A 24,010-nucleotide genomic window follows, 5' to 3' on the forward strand; every position below is an offset into this window, starting at 1 on the left:
ACTTTTAATAATTTTCGTATGAATCATCAGGATTTCAGAAAATGTGTTCCAAGTTGGTGAATTGATCGAATCTTATACAGAAAGGAGCATTTCGGTTCGAGTAAATGCATATAATATTTTCAATGGCAATCACAATGAGAACGAATGGTGGTAGGTACAATAGCTAGGATAATAGTAAGTCAGAAGTTGCTGCCACACTTGACTGAGGGGTTTGTTGGCTGCTCAAGGATAATAATCATTGCGAATAAGTATGGCAATCGTTTCAAGTTAGGATAACTGAATTTATTGCGGTGCTATTGACCGAATATAACTTTTTATTGATAATATGAGTAAAATCATTGCGTTTGCAGCAATGTATTGCAGAGCTTAGAAGTAAATCATTCTCATTAGAAGAAACAATAATTTTCGGAGTGAGCCATTTTTTATGACCAAAAATTGGATTGAAAATTAAATTCTCAAGAGTTAAAAAAATATAAATATTACCACGTTCTCTCTCAATTGATGCAGCGATGTGTAAAAAAATGGAAATAACTATAGTTATAGTTCCTTATATGTCGTTTCTCGATTTATTTCTTGCCAAAATTGTTTACATGTGAACGCCAAAACTCAAAAAGAAATAGGCACGTGAACGCCAAAAAATTAGGCAAGTTACGTTATCCACAACAGGCTTTAGGCTCGCGATTGTACGGATGTAATCTTTATTATCAATTGCAGGCACTTTATTAATTCCACAATTTATGTATTTTTTTAATTTTTGACCGGTTTCAGCTGTTACACCATTATGAAGTACAGAAAATGGATGTAGTCTATTATACATTTAATGGTCTTCTATAGTGTATTCCATATTAGACTTATTGAAGTTAATCCACCGTAAATATTTTTTGTTTTAACTTGCAATAGAATTCTGCTGTGCGTAGTGGATGTAGCATTCGTAATCATCCTTCTCATTAATATTGCAATATTTTCTATCCTGCGCAGTTTCTCTTTTTTCTTAATCGATCGGCTATGGCAGTTGGTACATGAAATGGTTATGCTATGATGGGTATTGAAATTGCTAAATATATCTATGCGAGTTTTTTGATGCGATTTAGTTTAGGAACTAATTGTCGTTTTAAGGTGGATGCTGGAGCTTAAATGTCATCAGAAACAAATGCTCTTCCACCTATTTTTATCAAATAGTCATGGAAATAAATATAATTCGAAAATACTATCAAGGGTTTAAAACTCCATTGTCGCCAATATTTCGAAGAGCGTGTTGCTAATCGTCTTCAGGGTAGTCTGATGCCGGGATCGAGCAACCGGGCTCTTATACGATCTTGCGTAGCATTTTTTTATATTTCTATTGCGTAAATAAAATAAAATAAGGGAGATAGACTGTAGAACAGATAGATTCAGAATGTCTTTTTTTCCACGATCAATAAGAGATTATAACGGCAACGTTAGAACTCACAAATAGATTAGATGACTTTTTAGTGTAGCCTACTAACTTATGTATACTTTAATTTAATAAATATGTATGTTTCCGAATTTTATGGTCATTAGTATAGGTAGAATACTATTTTAAGTATCCGTAACGTTTTTTGGACCGTGTGGTGTGCATGTGGTAATCCAATTGCATGCTGCATGCTGGTGATTGATAACCCCCTGCCAAACACCCTAGAGGCGTTTCGCAGGGTATTATGTAGATGTATTTATCGTTAAAATTGAGCTTCATTAACTCTGTCTCCATTTAAAACATCTTAAAAACCACCTCATTCTTTTGAGATAACACTGTTCTATCGTTTGCACTACATGCACCCTAGCTTAGTTTTTTTTTTTAATTTGGAAGTGCCGGGACGGTGAAACCCTAGAGGTTTTTCGCAGGGTGTTATGTAGATGTATATGTATTAATCGTGAAAATTGAGCTTTATTAGTTCTGTCTCCATTTAAAACATCCTTAAAACCTCCCCATCCTTTAGTGAAAACCCTGTACTATCGTTTGCACTACATACATCCTAACTTAGGTTTTTTTTTAATTTGGAAGTGCCGGTGAAACACTTCCGCATCTCTCCGGCCACACTTCCCCTCCGTGTACAGGGCCATCGATTTCGCTGACGCCATTGCGTCCTCCTTGCCCTCCCCCCCACCCAACGTGTGCCGCTACGATTTGGTGCATAATCGCCTCTCGTTTGCTAACGCGGAACCTTTAGATCAGAGGTTTCCAAAATTTACGATGTAAAGGCCACGTTATGTATTTGTCACACTTTTGAGGGCCGAAAGAATTGGAAAATGGCAAATCAGTGCCAGTAATTTAATTTCCTTAAAAATTAGAGTACAAACATGAAAACATAAAAAATTATCGGAAAAAAATCAGGGTAAACAAAGTAGATTCCTGCCTTTAGCTTTATGAAACCAAATTGGTGTGCCAAATGATTTGGTCATTTTGATGTTAAATTTTCATTATAATCAGGCCTCAGATTAGATTAGCCAATTATAAGTAAAAACGTAGGGATTTGTTCTGCGGGCCGGATGAGATGATGTGTCGGTCCGGATGTGCCCGCGGGCCAAAGTTCATGATCATGGAAGACTAGGTGAGTTTTCTAGGAAACATTTCTGTGCCTAGGATGAAGGCAGCTGCTTTTGTTGAATAGGGTTGAGATGAAAAAGTTCACAATGGGGAAGATTGTTCATGAGAATCTTGAAAATGTACATTATTTTCATATCTTGAAACTTGAAAATGTACAAATAAATTTACCGGTTTTAAATTCCGAAGCCGAAGCTTTAAATGGACAAGCTAATAGCTTTGCTACGATCATGCTGATACATAGTCATGGTAACAATGCCTTCGTACATTGTGTGGATTGCCACTGAGTACAGACTTTAAAAATTGGTACAAGTTTCAATCGCAGTAAAATTAGAAACTTATTTTAAACAAAACGTCTTCAGATATTAATCATTCATGTGCTGATGATGCTAATTATGTTTTGGATGTAGAAGGTGAGTTTTAGCATCCGAGGGGACGACATAAAAAGAATCGAGGAAGTGCTTGACACGGTGGTAAAAACTAACAAAGGGAAACTATAGGGAAAGATTTAGAGATGGTCGAGACCCCGGAAGAATTAAAAAAGGAAGAAAATAAAACGGAGGAAACACAAAGAGAGTAATTTTTTCGTGTTTAATACGAACCTAGGGCCTTTTACACTATATGCATCAGTATCATTTTTTTAGTATTACAACCGATTTCAATAGGTTAAATAGAGAGTTTTGCGAGTTACACCCACCTGTATTTCGTCCGAATTAGAACTTCCTTCGTCAAATCAAAGGCGTTCTCTCCATCATTCTATTTATAAATCCTGCTTTCCTTTTCCTTCTCCTCGACCGATCCGGCATGAACCTTCAGGATATATTTGGAAATCAACCCCTCATCGCAGATCTATGGGCTATTGATATGTGCCTCTCCACCTTGACAAGATTGAAGCTCCAAAGAAAAGATCCTCGTAGGAATATGGAATTATTCTAGAGGTATGATAGATGTTCAGCAACATTACAATATTTTTATTCAACACACACTTGCCCATTAAAAACCAAAATTTATAATTGTAATGCGTTACCCTAAAAACTGGAGGTTTTAGAACTGAAAGGTTCCTTATCTATGTCTACTTGGCACCAGTAAGCTAAACCAACATAATTTTATCTTACTGATGTTGAGGTTAGGCGAAAACAGCGAACGTTATCTTTGACTTTCAACCTTCGTTTCAAAATTAAAGGCATAGACTCAATAGTACTTTAATACTTCACCGATATCATAGAAGTATACATTTAAAAATGTGAAAATAATCCTATTTTCATGCTAACCTAAAATTGAAAACCAAATCTACACTTGCTATAACGAATAATCCCGTAACGAGAATTAAGGTACTGGCAAATTGTGCCAAGAGGTGTGTTGACTGCATTGCAAGAGATTATTCGTTGCGGAAAGTCTTAGGAATTGGACTGAAAATAAGGAAGGAGTTTTCATTGAGGAAACAGTTCCAATATCTACTTGGTAAGCTAAGCCTACATAATTGCAGCAGGTAAACATCGCAATTAGACAGAAGCAGCCTGAACATATTTGATTTTCCATATTTCTTTCGAAATTCAAGTTTAAACCTTAGTATTTTATTATTTTTCGCCCTATATCAGAATGATAAATTAAAAAAAAACATGAAAGTCCATTTCAGGGCTATCACGCTATTGAAAGCTGAAAATGCAGGTTTCATTATTGAGTTCAGCCGCGACTAGCAAGGAGGCGCTGTTGAATTGTGGCAAAGGGTTTGTTGACTGCATTGCTGGAGAGCAGGCGTCGCAGAAAGGCTTGCTTTGCCGCGAAGGAGAGGGATGAGGAGAAGGAAGGCGGGGTGAGATTCGGGAGGAAATGGCTCGTACAGGAGATTTCGTTAGGCCTGTTTGTGTTTCGTTTCTGTTGTTTGCAGAGAGAGCGGGGCTCTCTCTTGGCAGGAGGTGGGGTTAATGGGGAAAGGTTGGTGAGCGTGAGAGAGGTTTCAGAGGGAAGGTGGTGTTTTTGGCGGGTGAACTCCGGGGAGCGCTCAGGAAAAGGTGTTTTCGGAGGTGTAGGAGATGAGATGAGGGAAGCGGGCGAGAGTAGGAGAGGGTGCCTAAATGAGTTTGAGAGCATGCAGGTTTACTGCAACGTACGTTCGGGTAGGGTTTACGGAACGGTCAGGATGGAGAGGCAAAAAAATTTTCATCATACGAGCTCAAGCCTACGATAGTTTTAGTAATACTCTAAGGATAATATTTGCCCTGATAAAATATCCCTTCCTTGAATATGCAATCCCTAGTGTATAACTGTAGCCACTCGCGTGAGTGAGTACAAACCACAAACTTGTATGTCTGATGCTGTATTTCGGAGTTTTAGAGATGCATAGATTTTAGGTAGCATAAAGACGGAGTTTTTTCTATATGTACTTTATTAAGTCCTGGCCATTAGTTTTCCTGTCGGTCCGCCTAGTTCTTAAAAAAAATATCCCTTTTTCAACCATGCAATCTCAGGTGAAGGACGGTTCGCAAACTGAGTAAAAAGTAACTTGTTTAATGCTGTACTCCAGAGTTTCAGTGATGCATAGATTTCAGGTGACATATAGACGGAGAATTTTCCGCATGAATTTCAATAAGTACATCCACATAGTACCCTGCATGCCACCTCTAGGGTGATGGGCAGGGGATGATCAATCACCAGCATGGAAGAGGATTCCCACATGCATACCATACGGCCATAAAAATATTACGCATCCTAACACATTATACTTCAGCATTAATGCGAAGAAAAAATTTGAGAACTTCTCCCTAAGGCAATCTGCCGATGAAGCTATAACATGCAAAAATGCATGTTATAGCTTCATCGGCAGCATAACATGCATGCTTTTAAAAATACTGGGAAAATTTAGAAATATAAATGAGGAGTACATAAGTCAGAAGGCTGCTAACCTATTTGCAAGTGCTAACGCCGCTAAGTTATAGGTTTAGTATACTTTTCAGTCTACCGTCTGGCCGAGATTTCCATCTGCGTTGTTCCGAAAAGGTCAGCAACACTAACAAGACTATCGAAACGACTTTTCACGTACCTGGCAGCTCTTCCCTGTACGAGTTATAACTCTATTTTGTAGCCTTTTTCATTTTTTCATAAGGATCCCTAACACTAACAGCGTATTCGTAATGGAATCCAACGAAGGAGCAGCTAATTTCTCTCACTATGTCATCGTATTTTCGAAGTATTCTTTAACAAAATCTTATTTACCATTTATCCTTCATTAACTCTTACTATTTTTACCTGCAGTACTTCTTGATTACTGCTGATTTATAAGCACGCCTTAAGCTCTAATTAAGCCAGTGTATGAAAAGAAAAATGATAATTAGGTATAGTGGAGTGACCAGCGTTTAAATCCAAGACCTTACGGTCCGTCGTTTGCGACGTTATTAGGACCACGTATCCACTTAACACTTACATCATAGGTTACAGTTTCCACCGTTGTTGATCAAAAATGCCGGCGATACAAATTTGACAAAGCCCTTTTGTCATGAGGAAAGTAAGGGGTCGAAATTGTTAGCAGCTGGAGGAATAACGGAAAATGAAATGAAATGTGTCTCAGGTGGAGGTTATTTCCCATCCTAACTTGGTTAAATGTTCTGGAAGGTGGATACTTGAGCGTCTGAGGGACCCCTTTAAAACCAAATGGCCAAAAGTGTGGATGAATGTGTCCCGCCGCTATCCTCGTCACTGCTGCCGAGAGATGGCCCAAAGGCGATTAAACTCGATGTACCGTCGCCGGAGGGCGTAGCCTGTGATGAAACGAAATGGACGTCGAAGGGAGATTTTCACACTCACTTGAATGTAGATGACGCACCCGGCGGCGTATTGTTTTAAGGAGACTATAAAGCTCCTGAGTGAGCCAGAAAAATGTAAACACCTACCGCAACGTCATGAAAAACAATACGATTGTATTTAAACATGTATAAACGTTGATTCTAGTGCAAAATAGGCTCGTAGGCTCAAACAGAGCATAATTTCGAGTATTTGAGCACCATTCGTAAAAATGAAGGGCCAATATAATTTTCCGTAATTTTTTATTGAGAACAATTTTTGCTTAATTCACTGGTTGTATATTATAAGACCCAGCTAATGACCCGCTGAGCGTTCATCGAGTAAACGAGCAAGAATGGGGAATGACATCTCTTTCTATTTAATTTTGCTTATTTTGCCATTTGCTAATAAATCAGAAGATTTCGGCCTTGTCGAGGTGAATAATTTCAATCGTCTGGCTGATTCTCACGTGTATTAAAAGGAGACATTCTAGTGATTTTAATTTTCTTACAAGAACAACAGCAAGTTTTTGATTACAGGTACAACTTAGACCGCCTCAAATCTTCATAGTTATGTTGTGTATTCTGACCCGAGAGTGCATCTTATATATTGATTTAATTTGGTGAATCGTTGAGAGAAGAAATTTGCAGCGAAATGAAACTATTGCAGGTAAATAGAGCCACTCTTACACAAATTATTGCTAACAAAAACTTGACGTGATCAGAAATTACGACGTAAGCGCTCCTGGGGGAGGGGGTAACGATTTCGATTATTTCGAGAGTTCGGATAGTGCTTCTTTGGTTGAAAATTCCCTACTCACACACCTTTCATGTCCTTCATATACTCGAGTTGCCTCTTTCTAGGAATTATTTATTTGATTGTATCGAGCAAGGCTCGGGTCCGAATATCTGCCACGTTCATTGGTTTTTGGAAAACTGGCAACGGCGATTATAAATTTCATGCAATATTCATTTTTAATATACCTATCTAAATTAAAGTTTGTTATTAGCCGTCGTATCTGCTTTGGCTGTGAAGCCCTTCTTTTTATTTCTCTAGTTTCTTTGAATACACGTTGATGATGCCTAATTTTTTCAACATAAACTTCGCATCGTCGGCAATAGTGGTTTGCCCATCTTCTGAGTTTGCATGTTCAGCCTAGTGATAGAGTGATACCAAGCTTTTTTTCTTGCATAAATACAGATTTTCACTTTGTAGTTAGTAAGGAAGATGTAATGCCATTCTGTACTATTAGATTGGTAATTGATGCATATCGATGGCTAAGTTCTAACAACATGTAGGGTAAACTACCCAGTTATTGGCACTTTAAGGACCTTAACGAAGAAAATTAACTCTTGTGATCGTTGTGTCACAACTTCAGTTTATTTATAACTTGCCTTAGATCTGAGAGACATGTTGCTTTAGTATTCCCATGTTAGCGATTTATATTATACATACTACTATTTACTAAAAATAATTGTTTAAAAAGTACCATAATCCCAGTTATTGGCACACTTTATCCAGTTATTGGCACACTGTATTCCAGTTATTGGCACACCAGATTTTCATGCACTGCTTAGCACATTTTCTTTTAAGTTATAATATAATAATGAAATATAGCCTTTTTCAGCTACTGAATCGATAATTATCTTACCTGTAAGTATATTAAAACAATGAGAGGTGGTTAAATATCTTAAAATGAAAATCCAATGATTTAACTCTAAAATTTTGCGTTTTAATGATTTTACGCTCAAAACAAATTATTTTTGGACCGTAAAAGTAAAACTTTACATGTTTAGTATTTATTTAGATTAATATTTGTTTTGTCTTTTCAAAATATCTATAGATCACTTTGGGAAGTACTGTCCTCAGGAAACTCATAGCATTCATGACAAATATATAGATTAAAGACAGTATCATCTGAAAGATGCATTTGGTGTGTTTTTGGGACTCAATTTAGGTGATACAACTTCTTGCAACTACTGCATTCAATTCCTACCTTCTTTTGCCCCACAGTGGAGTTACACATACCATTGGTAAATTCCTTCCACTGACAGGTGTGAGTACGACTTTTCTTCCAATGCCAGTGAACGATGAGATTCAATGGCGAAAGACTTTAGACATTGTTTTTGTGATAGATAATAGTTGGTGAACGGGGGAAATGATCTCTACGGCCTCTATAATAGAGGATTCAAAAGGGGGTTCTCAATTGTGTGTGGCGCAGCAGGAATTTCAGATAATGCTGCCTCAGTCTCCACAGAAATCTATCGGTAGTCGTATATTCTGTGTTATGCTGGTTATGTACAAGTACAATTACTTTCTCACCCGTTCCTTCTTCCTCATTCTCCATCAATTTGCATTGTAATTTGATAGCGCTCCCACAATCTATATAGAACTCTGAATTCCTCTCCTTTTCCCAAATTTTGTTGAATACTTTAAAAATTTTCACTTTGCTCTTCCCCAACCATCAAAGAAAAATCATCTTATGGAAGTGGATTCATCTTACAAACTGAGATATTCACACTGACTTTGGATGAACGCTTTCCTAGGCACTTAGAATAATCTATTGCGTCGGCATTCCATGTATATAGACCTAATGCCCTGAAACCATTCTTAACTATTCTAGACAAGTCAATGTTGTTCAATATAGCTTAAAGAATGGGAACAAAATCCTCTTTTTTATCGGCGTTAGGGTTTTTGGTCTATTCGAGTACGGCATCCTTCCGCTTAGTCTTTATTGGCCTAAAGGCAGCCACATCAGCGGGTTGCAATATTTTTGTAGAATTTTGGTACAGAGCAATTAGAATAATTTGAGATTCTTTGCATAGCGAACTTCGGTGGCATAGCAGATGGGTTTTGTGGCCATCTACAAACAACACTACTGGTAATGGGATTTTATTTTCCAAAAGATAAAGATGAAAAAAATTCCCAATAAATTTAAAAAACACTTCTGACCTCATCCACCCATTGTCACTGCGCCCTATTCCCCATTTTTTAGGAACCTTTTGGACTATTTTATTAGGGATCCTCTGAAGAAGGTAGATGACCATCGGAGGACACGTATTTCCTGAGGATGAAAAGGTACTTATGACGGTCAGCGTTGCCTTCACGTGACGGTGGGGGTAACTTCATATACATTTTTTGATTCAGAGGGGCAAGCACTAAGTTCTTTTCAGGGCATGACATGAAATAAGTTTAGTCGCCAATTAACACGCTATTCAGATCAGAGAGGATATCAAACATGCTTTGTTCTTTAAGAATGTTCTCCACAGTTTTAAACCAGCCTCTGATATATATAGGATATCGCTCACGCATGCACTTGCATCAGTTCTTCTCCTTCAAATGAACGGTAAGAAATTTCAGAGTATCTGCGTAAAAAGCCATGGTACCACTTATTATCGGGAGTATTGCCCTTAAAAAGATTTCCGTGATTATTTTGCTCGAATTCTTTGACATTATCCCTTATCAATTGTTTTGCTTGGAATTCTTTGAAATTATTAATTTGACTATATCCAATTATTGGCACCCATTTTTCTAGTTATTGGCACCCATGCCAAGTACTGGTTGCACTCATTTCTATGAGCCAAAATATAAAATACACATTTATACTAGCAATACAATGCATTTGGCGAACAAAATAACTATATAACTGTAGTTGATGAAATTTCCAATACTTGGCACCCAGTGCCAATCACTGGAATATAACAATATTTACATACCAGTGATTGGCACCCCATAAAAATCAATTTTAATTACGATAACAGGCTCTAAGTAAAAAACATCCTCATTGAGCTATTACTATCACTACAAATATCTAAGTTTCATACTATTTAATGGTTTGATATTGATAAAAAACGCATCCAAATGAAGTAACATTCTTAATTTTCCGCTAAGAAAACCTTCAATTTCTCCAAAGAATATGCAGCACTTGGTTATATGGTCCACAGTCACTTCTCAAATGGTGTAAGGTGGACGGAACCGCTGACACATATTAAGTAAACTTCTTTGCTTCTAAATACAGAAGCATCCAAAATGCAATGCATCTCTGTCTCTTAATATCACACAGTTAATTAAAGAGTGCCAACAACTGGGGGGGTGCCAACAATAGGGCGTTCTACCCTATATCAAATTCGGCCGGTTTGGGACAGGTATCTTAAAATGAGTGTAATAACATTGAAAAATAAAATACAAGCAAACAATAACTCTTTGTTTGCAAATGAATGCATCTTTTCCAGTTTTATGAACTTTTGTCTTTCAATTTGAGTGCACAAGTAATAAAATTAATTGTTTTTTTGCTCTCCTGAAAAGTTATTTTTTTTAGATTCGTGTCGTTAGAACTTAGCCATCGATATATTGCTAAAATTGCATAACGGCGCACGACTTTGGAAGCAGATGATTGAAAGTGATTATTGGTGATGGCAGGTGTGGCTAATGTGGGTAACATTCTTTCCTCCCAAAGAATAAGTTTAGATGCAATTTTTATTCTGTAACATCATTTTTATTCCTTAGTAGTATTCAATTAACCACATGATTATTTATGTGTTGTAATATAACCTGGAGTTTAGGTCAACGTATTTTATGAAAACAAGTTATAGCCAACGTTTCGATTTATTTTAAACCATAGTCAGGGCTATGAAAGAAAAAACATATAATTATAAAAACATGATTATTTTTTAAACATCGAATTGCTCGCACCCGTGGTTCTGAGCACCAAAATCATATTTCTGCTTTCCACTTGAGGTGCACGCGTCAAAGTTCGCCAACCTATGGGAACGCTTAAATTTGAAAAAAAGTGTAATTTATGGTGCATTCAATGTACGGAGTAGGTGAGACTAAAGTGGAATTTCCTCGTGTTTTTGCACAAGCCACGTACTCTTTAGTTCCCCGATCTTCGAGTAGATGGCGGCGATGGGGGTGGATGGGGATTTTTGCGAGGGAAGAGTTCGTAAGAGAGGTAGTCGTATTCAAATCACGTATCGTCATGAAGGCCTCTCTCGGGCTAATGGGTGGAAAGGCTACGGTTTCAGATATGCGTGTTATGATTCTTCCCTTCCCTCAATTACGCAAACTTTAAAACGCGCCTTTTCCTTGATTCATCTCCGATGTGAGGCTGAAATTTGCATTTTCTTGTTACAAAATGGGACCTCGCGGCGTTACATTATGGGGTAGATGGATTTATAGCCGGGTTGAGATCGCATTTTTTTCCTCGCTACCTTCTACTGTTTCATTTTTTTCTAGTCCATCCTGCAACCGCTATCAGCGAATGATCCGCAGAAAGGATAGTGATTCAATCGTTGCATGCGAGGCTTAGCTAATGTCCTTTTCCCCTATTTTGTATTCTTCGGCTTATTCTTTATTACCTTGAACCTCACCGCATGAGGCGTCGCTAAGGAGCAGATAGCCTGCATGAGATTCGCGATAAAATATTACCCGCAAGAGGCTAGGCATGTGACTCTCATTAGCGTGGATTACATTTTTATGCCTTGAGTCCACGAGGAAAAATTATTTAATGCTCGAAGCTGTAATCAGTTCACCATAGGTTCCTTAGTGACTGGAAGCTAAAGGTCTTTTTAAAGGGCATCTCTCAATCTTTTAATCTTGTCATACGGTAGTAATATTTCTTAATTATCGCATTAATCGTAAGGGTTTCTTATAATGTATGCTACGTTTTGGTTACTTATGAGGTTAAGCTCGTGAGTATAATTTCCGCATTAATGTCTTTTATTATGACGTCAAATTTATAGCATCTTGTCACACTAACTGATATCTTTAATTACAGGCCTTAAAGAAACCATTAAAATGTATGCTTTGTTGACCTCAATGTGTAAAAACTCTACTGTTTCATAAATAATGTAAAAAATTTCTTCAACAAGATTTAAATTATCTTATGATTACCTACGTTTGTTAAAATATTTCTCTCGTAGGAGTATCGTCAATTTTGGCTAGTTCAATTTTATTCAATGCCATTTGAATCCATATTTTTTATCTAGGTAATTAGAAAGGATATTATGAAGTATTATGGATATAATGTTCGGCCGTTTAATTCCTCCTTAGATTCTAATTTTCGGAACACGGGTTTTTTTTAAGCCCCTTCGTACCTATGATGTTGCAAATTATAACGAATTGACAGTTGATCGTAATCTAAAGGATATATTAATTTAATCATTATCCAACTAGATCGGAGAAGATATTATTTTTGAAGGCCCTTTGGCGAGCTTAGGTACATTTTATGGCCCGATCCCTTTATTTACGCAATTATCTTATTGTGAGTACACACCTGTATCCCGAGAAAGCATATTGAATTAAAGAGTACAATTTAGAGGCTTTGAAAGGTCTATTTATTAAATATAGTTACCTTGAGCGGAGAGGAAGATTCAACTGCTTAAAGTTTACGGCTTTCGTCGCAAATGCCAAATTCTTGGTATGGCCTCATTCACTTTACTTTAGAGTACTTTAGATTATCTCCCAGGTGTCGTTCATGGAAGGTGGGTCAAAGCGTTGAGTTGTCTTCCGTGCTATTTATTACCGAGTGATTCATTTCTCACCATTCATTTCTCTCAGACTTATCACACGCAATTGGATTTTAGGCTTTGGTAACACTCATAATAATTTCTTCAAATCCATATAAATTTAAATTTTTGGTAATATATTTCATGAATTTTGGTTGGAATGAACTAATTGTTAGCTGACCGTTTTTCAATAATCATTCATTCTTATCGTCATCCATGATCAATGTTTCTGAAATTTAAAGTGTTGGTATTATTTGCTGCGTGTGTTCATAATTATCATTGTTGCAGCGTCACGACTACGTATACCATTTACCTTTCCATTTTGAATGAATGTGCTTAAATTTTGGGGGATTTTAATACTATGGAGTTGGTTAACACGAAAACTCCGTCTCCTCCATTCCTTCCGTAAAACCTGAGGGAGAGTTGGCAGTCCAATACATTGATTTTTGTTCAGTTTCGTTAAAAATTGATCTATTAAGAATAAAATTTTTGACAATTTTAATGATTAACATGTTTTGCCTTACCATTTTTATATTTATCCTTAGAGAATTTGCATATTTCCCCACCTCCTTGAAGAGTATTTCCGTTAGTATTTGTAAGGATTTGTGAAACTATAGCTACTAATACCCCGCAAGCTGCCTTAACAGTCGTGTGACCTGAATTGATAGGAAATTAGCCGCTAACCTGTGCGAGAATAGGAAAAAACAATTTTACGCTCTTGTGATAGATTATATTACTTTTATTATATCTGCAACGAATTAAAATTATTTATTAATTAGAGGAAAAATGAGTTCTTGTTGAATTTACTTTAGGCAAAGTATCTCTTTATTTTTGGCTATTGTCAAGCCAGAAAATATTGTACAGCTCAGAGCAATCAAAGCCTCTTAGTCTCTAAGGGCACCCTGCCCACGGTAGTGGTACTATTGCGTCAAAAATAGGGACTGAAACTAACACACTACATAGAGCTTGGCTAAAATCACCGGAAGTGTTGCACGAGAATTATTCACTGCCTGTCTTTCGCCAGCTTGTCTCCAATAATTCACTCACCAACCGCATTAGACCAAACAGAACCCTCGACAGAGGAAAAAGGCATGCTCCCTTGAAACGGTGGAAAGAAAACAACGATGTGAATGGAATGGCTAACCCACATCCAAGGCTACATAAACGAAACACGGCCATTGGATTCCGTTTTCCTTGCTTATCCCTTCGCCTCTGCGCTAACATCCGCTACCGGCTAACCAATTCCTTAACATGCTTCCCTATCCTTCCTCCTACCCTCCGCTAAGGAGACGTAGGAAGGAAGGAATCACTTTTCTCCCCATTTTACGTCCACTTCTTCCCTTATTCCTCTCTATCTATCCCTCTCCCCCAATGCTATCGGTCCATCCCATTCTTTCACTCACCACATATCCTACCAGAAAAAACACTCAACAAACTTTCATTCCCTCTTCCCCTCCTAAAGACGGGAACACAATACCCCTCTCTCGTTTTTCCCTTTCCAACTTCCGATACTAACCATTCTCTCCAGCGGGGAACCAGCCCCATGAACTCGTCCCAAGACTATTCTACCCAGATCCGCCCCGTAATTCTTCCAAGCCGACCGCTGTACCTCTTCCGATCCCCTCGGTTGTGTAAGCTCGTTTGAATCAAACGTAAAAACTTAGACCTTTATAATCCTGGATTCACTTTACATCTGCCAAATGCCCTACGTCCAATTTCTAAGGAGCCATTACCAGGTATTGGCCTAATTACCTGGATGAAGTATTTATTTATTACATATTATTGCAAATAAGCTCTTGCTTGAGGGCAGCATTAGATTGAAACACATAAATGACAAGTGTACCTGTCTAATAACAAAGTAAAGACAGAGAAATTAATTCAAATATGTATAAAAAGTAAAAATTTATGCATTAATTCTCAAATCAAACAACTCATCAAATTCTCATATCATAACAACAACAAAACAACAAATAAATATTTACCCAAATAACCCAATTTCAAACTCTCCGTAATAAACCACGATGTCATGAGCCAAGAATTGATGAACACTTATTACTAAACATTTTGGCATTTATATTCAGCGGACCTGTGCCACTTCCACTTGCTAGATGATTACGTTTGTTCGTATGCAAAATACACGCATCAATATAATGCTTTCTGAAAAATTACAAGGTGCTGTGGAAAACTTTCTATAAGTTTGGGCTGTTAAAGTCTATGAGGTATCTATGACAATGTAATACGGATTATTCCCATACATATAACTTGCTGAATAACTAACTTATATAACTTACTAGTCAAATGACAACTTCCAGTAAAATATCATAAAATACTCTCATCGACATGGATGGTGCACTTTATCTTTGCATGTGAATTTGATTGGAAAGCAAATCAGTTCAGTTTGATTTAATTCGCTAAAATATGGAATAGAATAGAGTAGAATATTTTTATTATGCTCAATGTAAAACCTATGAGAGCAAAAAAATGGAAAATACAGGAAATGTTCTAAATCTTAATAAAGGCATTTTGACAAGTACGTAGTTGATATTTACACAAAAGATGTAAAATATTCAATACTTATAACACAGAGGTATATGTTTTAACTTAGACAGTAATAAACACACACATGCATATACATATTTATGTACGTATGAGTATTTATGGACGGAGTTCTCTTCGTTTATTTTATTCCCTCGGAAATTGTTAGCGATAGTATGTAGTTCGTTGAACTTAACAAAACCAATACGTGTGTTGCGTGATGTAACCTTATTATTCTGCTAATATTCTGCAAAAAACTTTCGTTAGTAAAATAAGTCATTATTACTCCCAATGTCATGAGGAAATTCTGCGATTGATTGACGACTTGATCCACCAACGATTAAATAATTTAACTTTTCTACGTGAAAAATGAAGTCTCAGAATCTTGTAATACAATATTACGCATACATGATGCATTGAGATATGGTTTAAATTTTTTTCCCTAACACTCTAGGCTCCTAGAGGGGGGCTTGAAGAGCTCAATGCAGATGTAGAATTGGTAAAAATCTAGTTGTAAGGCCCGAGCGCCTTTTTTTTACTTTCCAAAGGGTCAGTGGTATAACCGGGAAGTGGTGATTGCATGGTTTTAAGGGAGTAGGATGGCTTATGTTAGTGGAGAAATTGGACCTTGGACGAAAAGGCAGTTTCAGCGTGGACAAGGGCGCCTACTACCTCTAAGTCTCTACCTCTTCGAATATACCCTCTCATTCTCTCCATTCCCGCCTACACGTCTCCTTGGCAACGCGAGGCTTCGTGTCTCCGTGCCTGCGTGTAGAACAGCATTTCCCTTCCGAACGATAACTACGGCCAGCTAGAGAGACAGAGGGAGGGAAAAAGATAGGCCTGACCCACTCGCATGTTCTGGACCCTCAAATGCCAAGCTACTCCAACGTCCATCTTTTTTCAGAACCTTCACTTCGCATTCCACTGTGTCAGTCCCTTTGAGCACATCCTTCCTTGCAGTTTCCCTCTTTGTCCATACACTTCCATTGTCCTCATCCACTTTTCTGCCTTGTTCTACCTCATATCCGTAATGCTAAAAGTTTGGTCTTCAATTAGCCCAATACACTGATCTTTCACTGGTATATATTTTTGCTCGTGCGTGTAAATTCAACCGAGTAAGACGTGATGTAGTGTAAGCTCGACATAATGAAGTGAAAGGTTGTTTCGCAATCACATTTCACATTCCCGTAATAACTCCAGTAATTATACGCATTTAAATTATTTTGAAGAGGGCAACTACCTTTTATTTAAATGTGTTCATGTTTAAACATTAGTAGTGTTGAGACTGTATTTTTTTTAGCTGCTGCAAGCTATACGTTTTATTCCTTCGATTAAGTTAGGTATGGCTTGATATAGAATTTCACAGCTTGCTCGCACTTGCGGCTGTCTAGGTAAAGGTTTTTTTTCTGTTTTCTGCAGTTATTTTCTATGAAAAGCTATGTGGGATTAGTTATATATTAGCTATTTATTATTGACTGAATATGCATGAATAGGTGTCCGACGAATAATACTGCGTGTAGCGCTCTTGCTTTATTTCCTCGTGAAAATACTGTATCTATTGCGATAGAAATGTTATGCTACAAATCAGTAACCTCACCAGCTCCATGAAAGATTAATGCAAATATTACTCGGGAAACCAGCGCCAGAAAGAATATGGAGCGGGGAAGCACTTAAACTTGCTGGCTTGTGTGAGAGATTCGTGAAGTTGACATTCCTAAATATATGGGTGACAAAAAGTGCGTCGCTTAGTTCCTTCAGATTTTGGAGCCCACTGAAAAGATTGATGCGGTATGTTAGGAGTAATTTAAAATTATTTACTTCCGGAAACAATGGAACTTGGAAAAAAATCTATATTTTGGGCGCAATTTTGGAAGGTTAGTCATGATAAACTGACAAAAAGTTAAAAACTTTCTAAATTCCACAGCATTATTATTTTTGTAAAGCCGGATTTACTCATTTCATCATCTTTAGGTACTTCGTACTGAAGATTTTAAAAATATTCTCACTTGATTTAATGTTATCTTTGATTAAGTTAAACTATGAAAATAAGTTCAATTTTACTCTTTTAATTAGTAAAATAAGACAATGCCATATTTCCACTGAGTCAACACTTGATAATGTTGTTTTTAACGACAAAACGTGTAGTTTCATAATAAAAATAAATGGAAATATTTCAATGTCTTATTTTACCAATATAAGGAACCTCCACCATATCGTACCCAACATCATACAAGATAAAATTATACACTGTTGAGCTATCCTCGTTAATGAATAGTAGTGGCTGATATTACTTCGTAACACAATGTAATAAACGCCATCTATCCATGGGTGTAATACTCATCTTCCTTCCTCTCGTTTCTACCAAGTCAACATCCCCCCATGGTCCCAAATCGCTCGTTCGCAAACCTCTATATTGAAAAACAGGGGAGGAGGGAAGAATGGTCCTTCCAGGAGGGTTGGACAACAAGACTTAGGGAGGCGATGGTGCTTGTGGAGGGCATGGTGAAGCTGCTCATATAAGGAAGAAGGAAAATGAGCAGGGAACCATCCAGATCCATCAGCAGGGAGAAGAGATGCAAGGCCTTTCTGTGGGAGTGAAGAGGGAAGACTCCTAACAAGGAAGACAGGAAAATGGTCCTTCGGAAGCTCTCCAAGTCAGTTTGATCCCATACCATATGGAATATCAAAAGTCAATTTACATGCATAATAATGTAATGGTAATAAGACAACTTTTCTTATGAAAGACATAAGAATGACTCGCAAGTACTACACACTCCTAGTACATGCTATGAGAATGACTTAATTTTCAGTATTTAATAGTGTTACCATGAGGAACAAAGTACATTCCAGGATAGTTCATGTTGCACAAATCTCCATTAGCGAGGTTAATAACGTTATATTTCCATTCAAGTTTACGAATAATGGTAATACTAATAATTGTATGAGGATAACATCAAATTTAATATTAACTGTCCAACATAATATTTTCCAACTATCACACTTGCTTATATCATGGAAAAATCTGCAGTTTATTCAATATCAATATATATCAAGTATGACTTTTTTTCGAAAGGCTAAATGTGGAATTCTATACAAATGGCATTTATTAAAAATATTTTCTTAAGTACATGCTCATTTTCAAGGTATTTGAGGTATCTACGAGACTTTCCTATGTTTTTGTAAGTTACACTGTGTGAAAAGTGCATCACACAAGAGGTATTAGTGTTTAAATAACGATTTTTTGATATTTTTGCTAGTTTCATGAAGCACTATTTTTAAGTATGTTCATTAGCTACAACTTTTCACCAAGTTCACGTTAAGACTCATGTGATGATGTGTGGAATCGCACACTTTCATCAGTATTGCATTAGTTAGTTTTCATAGGATGGTAGAAATAAAAAAATCGATAATATTTAGAATTAATATTGAAGAGCTTATTCCCTTTCATTTTTTGTGGCATAGAACGTCAAAAAAGAATCATTATAATATCTGAACTCATCTTTTTAATGGCTACCAAATCGTAGGCATGTTTTTATTCCTTAACCTTTTAAGTTTTTAACCTTTCCATCAGGTTTTTAGCGCATGGGTTTTCAAAAATGCATAAAAACTGGAGTAAAACCAATAAAAATAAACAAAATTCCGCATAGGAAACAAAAAATTTCATGCCCGCAATCTTCATCCGTAGGTAAATAGCAGGTGTTATGGCAATAAATTACAACCAGGGATGGCAATGGAAACTAAATGAAAGTCAAAACCAGTATAATTTCAATAGTTTCGTTCTCGGGAGCGATACGTAGAAACGAAATGAAATGGGTGTGAACTCGGGGAGCTCAGTTTCGAAGCTAAATCGGAGTCTAAATTACTTCGGGTCGAAACTTAACTAAAACTCTGGGACGAAATGAAACACAGAATATGTGAACTCAAACTGGCCATTCGATTTTTAAGCTCAATGCATTAACATATCTATTTTATTTCGTGAAATGGGTCGAATATATTCCCCCTCATTCCCCTCCACTCAACTGCTGGAATCGAAACATAACTATGAGCAGCGTAGTTTTAATTAATTTAGTTTCGCTTCCGGCTCGAAATTCATTCCTTGGTGATTTTAATTTCTAACGGGAACGAAACTAAACCTATGCCTCGTATTTGCGTTTCCCTCCTGATCTAAACAAAAAATTTTCGTTTTGTTTTACTTGCCATCCTTGATTACAGCACCTCTGAAAATCACGCATCATCTCTGAGTATGCTACCTCTCGTTTTCACTGAGTCAGCATGATTTCAAAGGCTCAATTATTTTTCTTTTGTAGATTTCCTCTCGTTTTGCACCCTTTAACGTGTTCCTATATAGGTTCACTGTGCCGATGGCAAAGCCTCAGTTTATTCTTTTGGACTAATTAAACTTATCGGAGAACAGTTACTACCCAACTCCTTCTTTTATATTCTTTAAGAGGACGCATAACTCTCTTTCAACGGGTCTTATTCTAACTTTTATCGTGACGAATTACTAGTTTAAAATTTGTTATATTGCTAAGTTCTGGCTATTATAGTTGACCTATGCCAACATTTCCTTGGATTCCAAATGTAAAAATTGTGCATTTTATATAATACTGAGGTAAGATTATGGATTTGAGATAAAGTCAGAGTGATAATGGGATTCCTTATATACCCTAAACATTTTTAACCTGTTTGCTTAGAGCCCTGTCAAAATAGAAATGCAAATTTTCAGCTTGTTGGGAATTTATACAAGGGTACCCCTATGTTTTGGGCTAATTTGACCGGGCTATTAATGAGAAATTAAATAATAAATTTTTTCGGTTCATTAATATACTCGGAAAAGCACGACCCATGTTTTATAGCATTGTTACATCGTCAGGTGCTAAAAATTATGTTATGAAACCCGGGACGTGCTTTTCGAATTACCTTATATACTCGTGTAAGCTGCGCCTTCGTGTGTACCACGGAGCCCCATTTTTGGGCCGGCTCGAGGGGAAAATAAAAATTCCTATCGCTTTTTGGGTGCGACCTAATATAGGAACTCGTGATTCGTTGCTGAATCGAAAAATTTTATGTAATTCCTGCGAAGTTTTCCTAATTTCAATGCTAAATTTCGGAGAAATAAACTGTAAGAATTTGAGGGAAAATGGAAGGTGGTTTACATTAAAATTTGAAGGATTCGTGTAAGCCGCGCACCCCCAATTTTTTCCGGCATTCCAGGAAAAAAGGCGCGTGGCTTCTACGGGCAAATGCGGTATATTAGTGAACTTAGCAAACTTTTTTCTTTAATTTTTCATAATGGAAAGGCTTTAGTCAGTAAAGGCTAAAATCATCAGTTATACTGATTGCTTAAGTTTAAAGTTACTGGTGGATTACGAAAAAAATAGTTTTGGGTGGTAGTATAGCTCACTCTAATTCTACGAGTGTATGATCTGCTTGGAGTTCTTGCCTTCCTTTTCTTGCCTCCCCTCATGCCATCTTATTCGAAATTGACTGCAAAAGCGTACGTATAAATCTTCTAACCCCCTTGCCTGCTATCTACAGCACTCCCGCCAATGTGGAAGACCAAAGGTAAATCACCCCGTGCATGTTTATGGGAATCTCATGAGTGAATAAGTGTGTGACGGGGTACCAGCAAGGGCTATTAAGGCCCCCCCATCGGACGCCCCCCTCTTGTCGACTTGGTCAAAATCTCACCCCATCACGATACTTCCACCGTTCAGCGGACCCTCGATGCCAGCGGGCTCCCCTTGGTGGGCACCTTTCAGCATCCTTTTTCCCCCTCAGTTTTTACTTGCCTCAACCCATTTCTCAGGGCTGCAAACCATAAAACAAACCAACCCCCTCGTGCCGGACTTTTATATTCTCCCCCCTATCCCTCCACTTAGGTTTCTCCCCTGTAAAATGTCCTCCTTCCTGCACAATCGCCATTGCTTCAATCCCATGGTGGCACTAACTCACTCCAGTGCACCTATCTGATGAGCTGGACCATTTTGTCCCCACACGCTAACTCTTCTCAACCTGTGCTGGAATGTTGAAATATGTGCCATTTTCACGATTCATTCACTAAGGCTTGGATCTCATGCTTGGCTTGCGTTCATTCCATGCGCTGTAAATAGCTTTTTTTGCCTCTTAGTATATTACCAAAGAGTCTGTCTATTCGTTCCTGAGGAGTTTTTGACAAGTTGGGTTTAGTACAAACGATAATATTTTAGGAGCAACAACAACGATTCGTGCATGCCAAAAGTAGCTCTCAAAGCGTGATCTACTATTTTTCTATTGGCGTAGTTTCCGTTAGATATGTGCACTATGCAGCAATACGTATCAGTGTTATCGATTGCATGTCAAACTGTTTGTATTTACGGGCACCTAAGTCTGCTGAAATATGGGTTGGAATTGTAAAATTTACGAGAATAACTCGTTTAAATAATTTATTTCTTCTCCGTCTGCGGTATTGATGAGTTAATTCTTATTTTAGGCCAGATCAAGCCAATCATTACTTAATCCACTTCTTATAAAAGTAGTTCTGAACACAGTCGTGAGCCCGGGTATAAGAATGTAAAAACTAATCTCACAGATAACATGTGCTCGAAAAAGGTCTTGTTAGGAAATGTTTGCATTAGGATGGTTTTTTTTTTACTCTTTAAATGGGTTTCGGGGTGCTGAACCTGAAGCTAAGGTTTGGTAGGAACATTTTTTGACTCAGCATTGTAAAAAAAGGCAAATAATTGTTATACTTAATGGCAGGAATTTCCCACGAAATGCATCATTTTACTTAGATTTAGAGGATCTAGATTCGGATCTTGGTTATTTGAAATGCTTTGTGCAGTAAATGTTTTTATCGGTGCATAAATCAAATTGTCCTTTTTGGGAGGTTTCTCAAATCATGATTTCAAAAAGTTAAATTTTTCTTCTTTTCTGTGTGTTTCTGAGGTAAATCGCTTATATTGGGATTCAGTTGATTCATACAGCCGTGGTGGGTTGGAGTCCCATGCCTATTGCTCACGTTGCCATTTCTCCTAGCACGCTTTCCTTGGCTTCTCTTGTCCATAATAATTGTCCAGTTCTAATGTATGTATTAATTTGATGTAGTCGGAAGGTTCGATTTCGAATTCCTTCCAATTGCAATGGTTATTGAGGGAAAAAATAGTAACAGCAGTTGTAAATTTCATGCAGTATTCATTTGCAGTAGAATTTTCCATGATGGATGAGTTTTTAGCCGTCATCTCTGCTTATGCTGTGAGGTATTTTTTTCTATTTATCTAGCGTTCCTGAATATCCGATGATGATACCTAATTTTTTTCAATATAAACTTCCCATCGTCGGCTACAGTGGGCTTTTTCATATTCTGAGATTTTATGTTCAGCCTAGCGGCAGAGTGATACCAAACTTTTTTAATTAATGCACGTTCACGCTCCCTCTTTTTAGGATGTGACCATTTGGTCTGTAGCATACTCAGTAAAGTCAAATACTTATAGAGCTCATTCCTGCTTGTGAAAGTATTTGTTATATTTTGGTCACGGATTTAAAATTTTAAGCTTTAAAAAAAAAGCCAATTCTTCGTCTCGATATCGGATGTGGAGAGCTCCTGGGATAAAATGACTTAGATTAGTGTCCAGATTAATCAACCTTCCTTGGTGACACCCGGTCCATATTCCTCACGTAACCATCTCCAAACACACTTCCCTTGACTTATCTTGTGTCCATATGCTCTTGTCTCTTTGACTTGCCTCTTTCCAAGATATATTAATTTCGAATTGCCGAAGGAGTTTCAAGTTCGAAAATTTGACAAGAGCAGTGGTTTTTTGGGGAAAACTAGTAACTGTTGTTATAAATTACATGCGATATTCAATTGTAATAAAATTTTACATGCTGAGATTGTTTCAAGTCTTCATATCTGCTCATTTTTGAGGGTCTTATTTTTATATCTCTAGCTTCCCTGAATACCCAAGGATGATACCTAACTTTTTTCAATATCAACTTCGCTTCGTTGACATTAGTGGCGTTCCAATATTCTGAGGTTGTATGTTCAGCCTCGCGGCAGAGTGGTACCAAACTTTTTTCAATATTTCACGTTCATTATCCCTCACCATAAGATGTGATCATTTAGTTCCAGCGGGTACCATACTCGGACAAGTAAAAAATATTTTCAAAAGCTAATTCCTGAACGTTCAGCCACGTGGCAGGGTGATGCCAAAATTTTTTTTCATTATTACCCGTTCAGGTTTCCTGTCATGCAGATTAGTACCATACTCAGCAAAGTAAAATATTTTATATGCTTAATTTTTAACTTTGATCAGTTTTTAGACCACAGATTTCAATTTTTTAACCTTTAAAGCCAGTTTTTTGCCTCTACTTTGCACGTGGATAGCTTTTGGGATGAAATCACTCACCTTAGTATCGAGATCTCCCAAACAGCCTTGGTGACTACGAGGTCCATATTCATTAGGTTTTGAGGCCCCTCTTTCTATTTCCCTAGCTTGAGTACCCGAGGATGATATCGACCTTTTTCAATATAACATTAGCGTCGTCGTCAAAAGTAGCATGCACATATTCTGAGATTGTATGTTCAGCATCGAATGACACCAAATTTTTATTCGATTTACCCGTTTGTGTTCCCTCTCTTTAGCTT

The 24,010-nt window shown here is 37.3% G+C and overlaps 1 protein-coding gene across 1 annotated transcript in view; it reads left to right on the plus strand.

Moving 5' to 3' along the window:
• The window catches only part of LOC124162962 (protein O-mannosyl-transferase TMTC2-like), a 507,991-nt gene that overhangs the window by 1,909 nt on the left and 482,072 nt on the right, over positions 1 to 24,010 (plus strand). Inside the window, exon 2 of the mRNA XM_046539742.1 lies at positions 4,452 to 4,670. Coding sequence (XP_046395698.1) covers positions 4,452 to 4,670 — 219 coding nt within the window. The remainder of the gene's footprint in view (positions 1 to 4,451; positions 4,671 to 24,010) is intronic.

The sequence above is a fragment of the Ischnura elegans genome, chromosome 7, assembly GCF_921293095.1.
Source record: "Ischnura elegans chromosome 7, ioIscEleg1.1, whole genome shotgun sequence".
Lineage (NCBI taxonomy): Eukaryota > Metazoa > Arthropoda > Insecta > Odonata > Coenagrionidae > Ischnura > Ischnura elegans.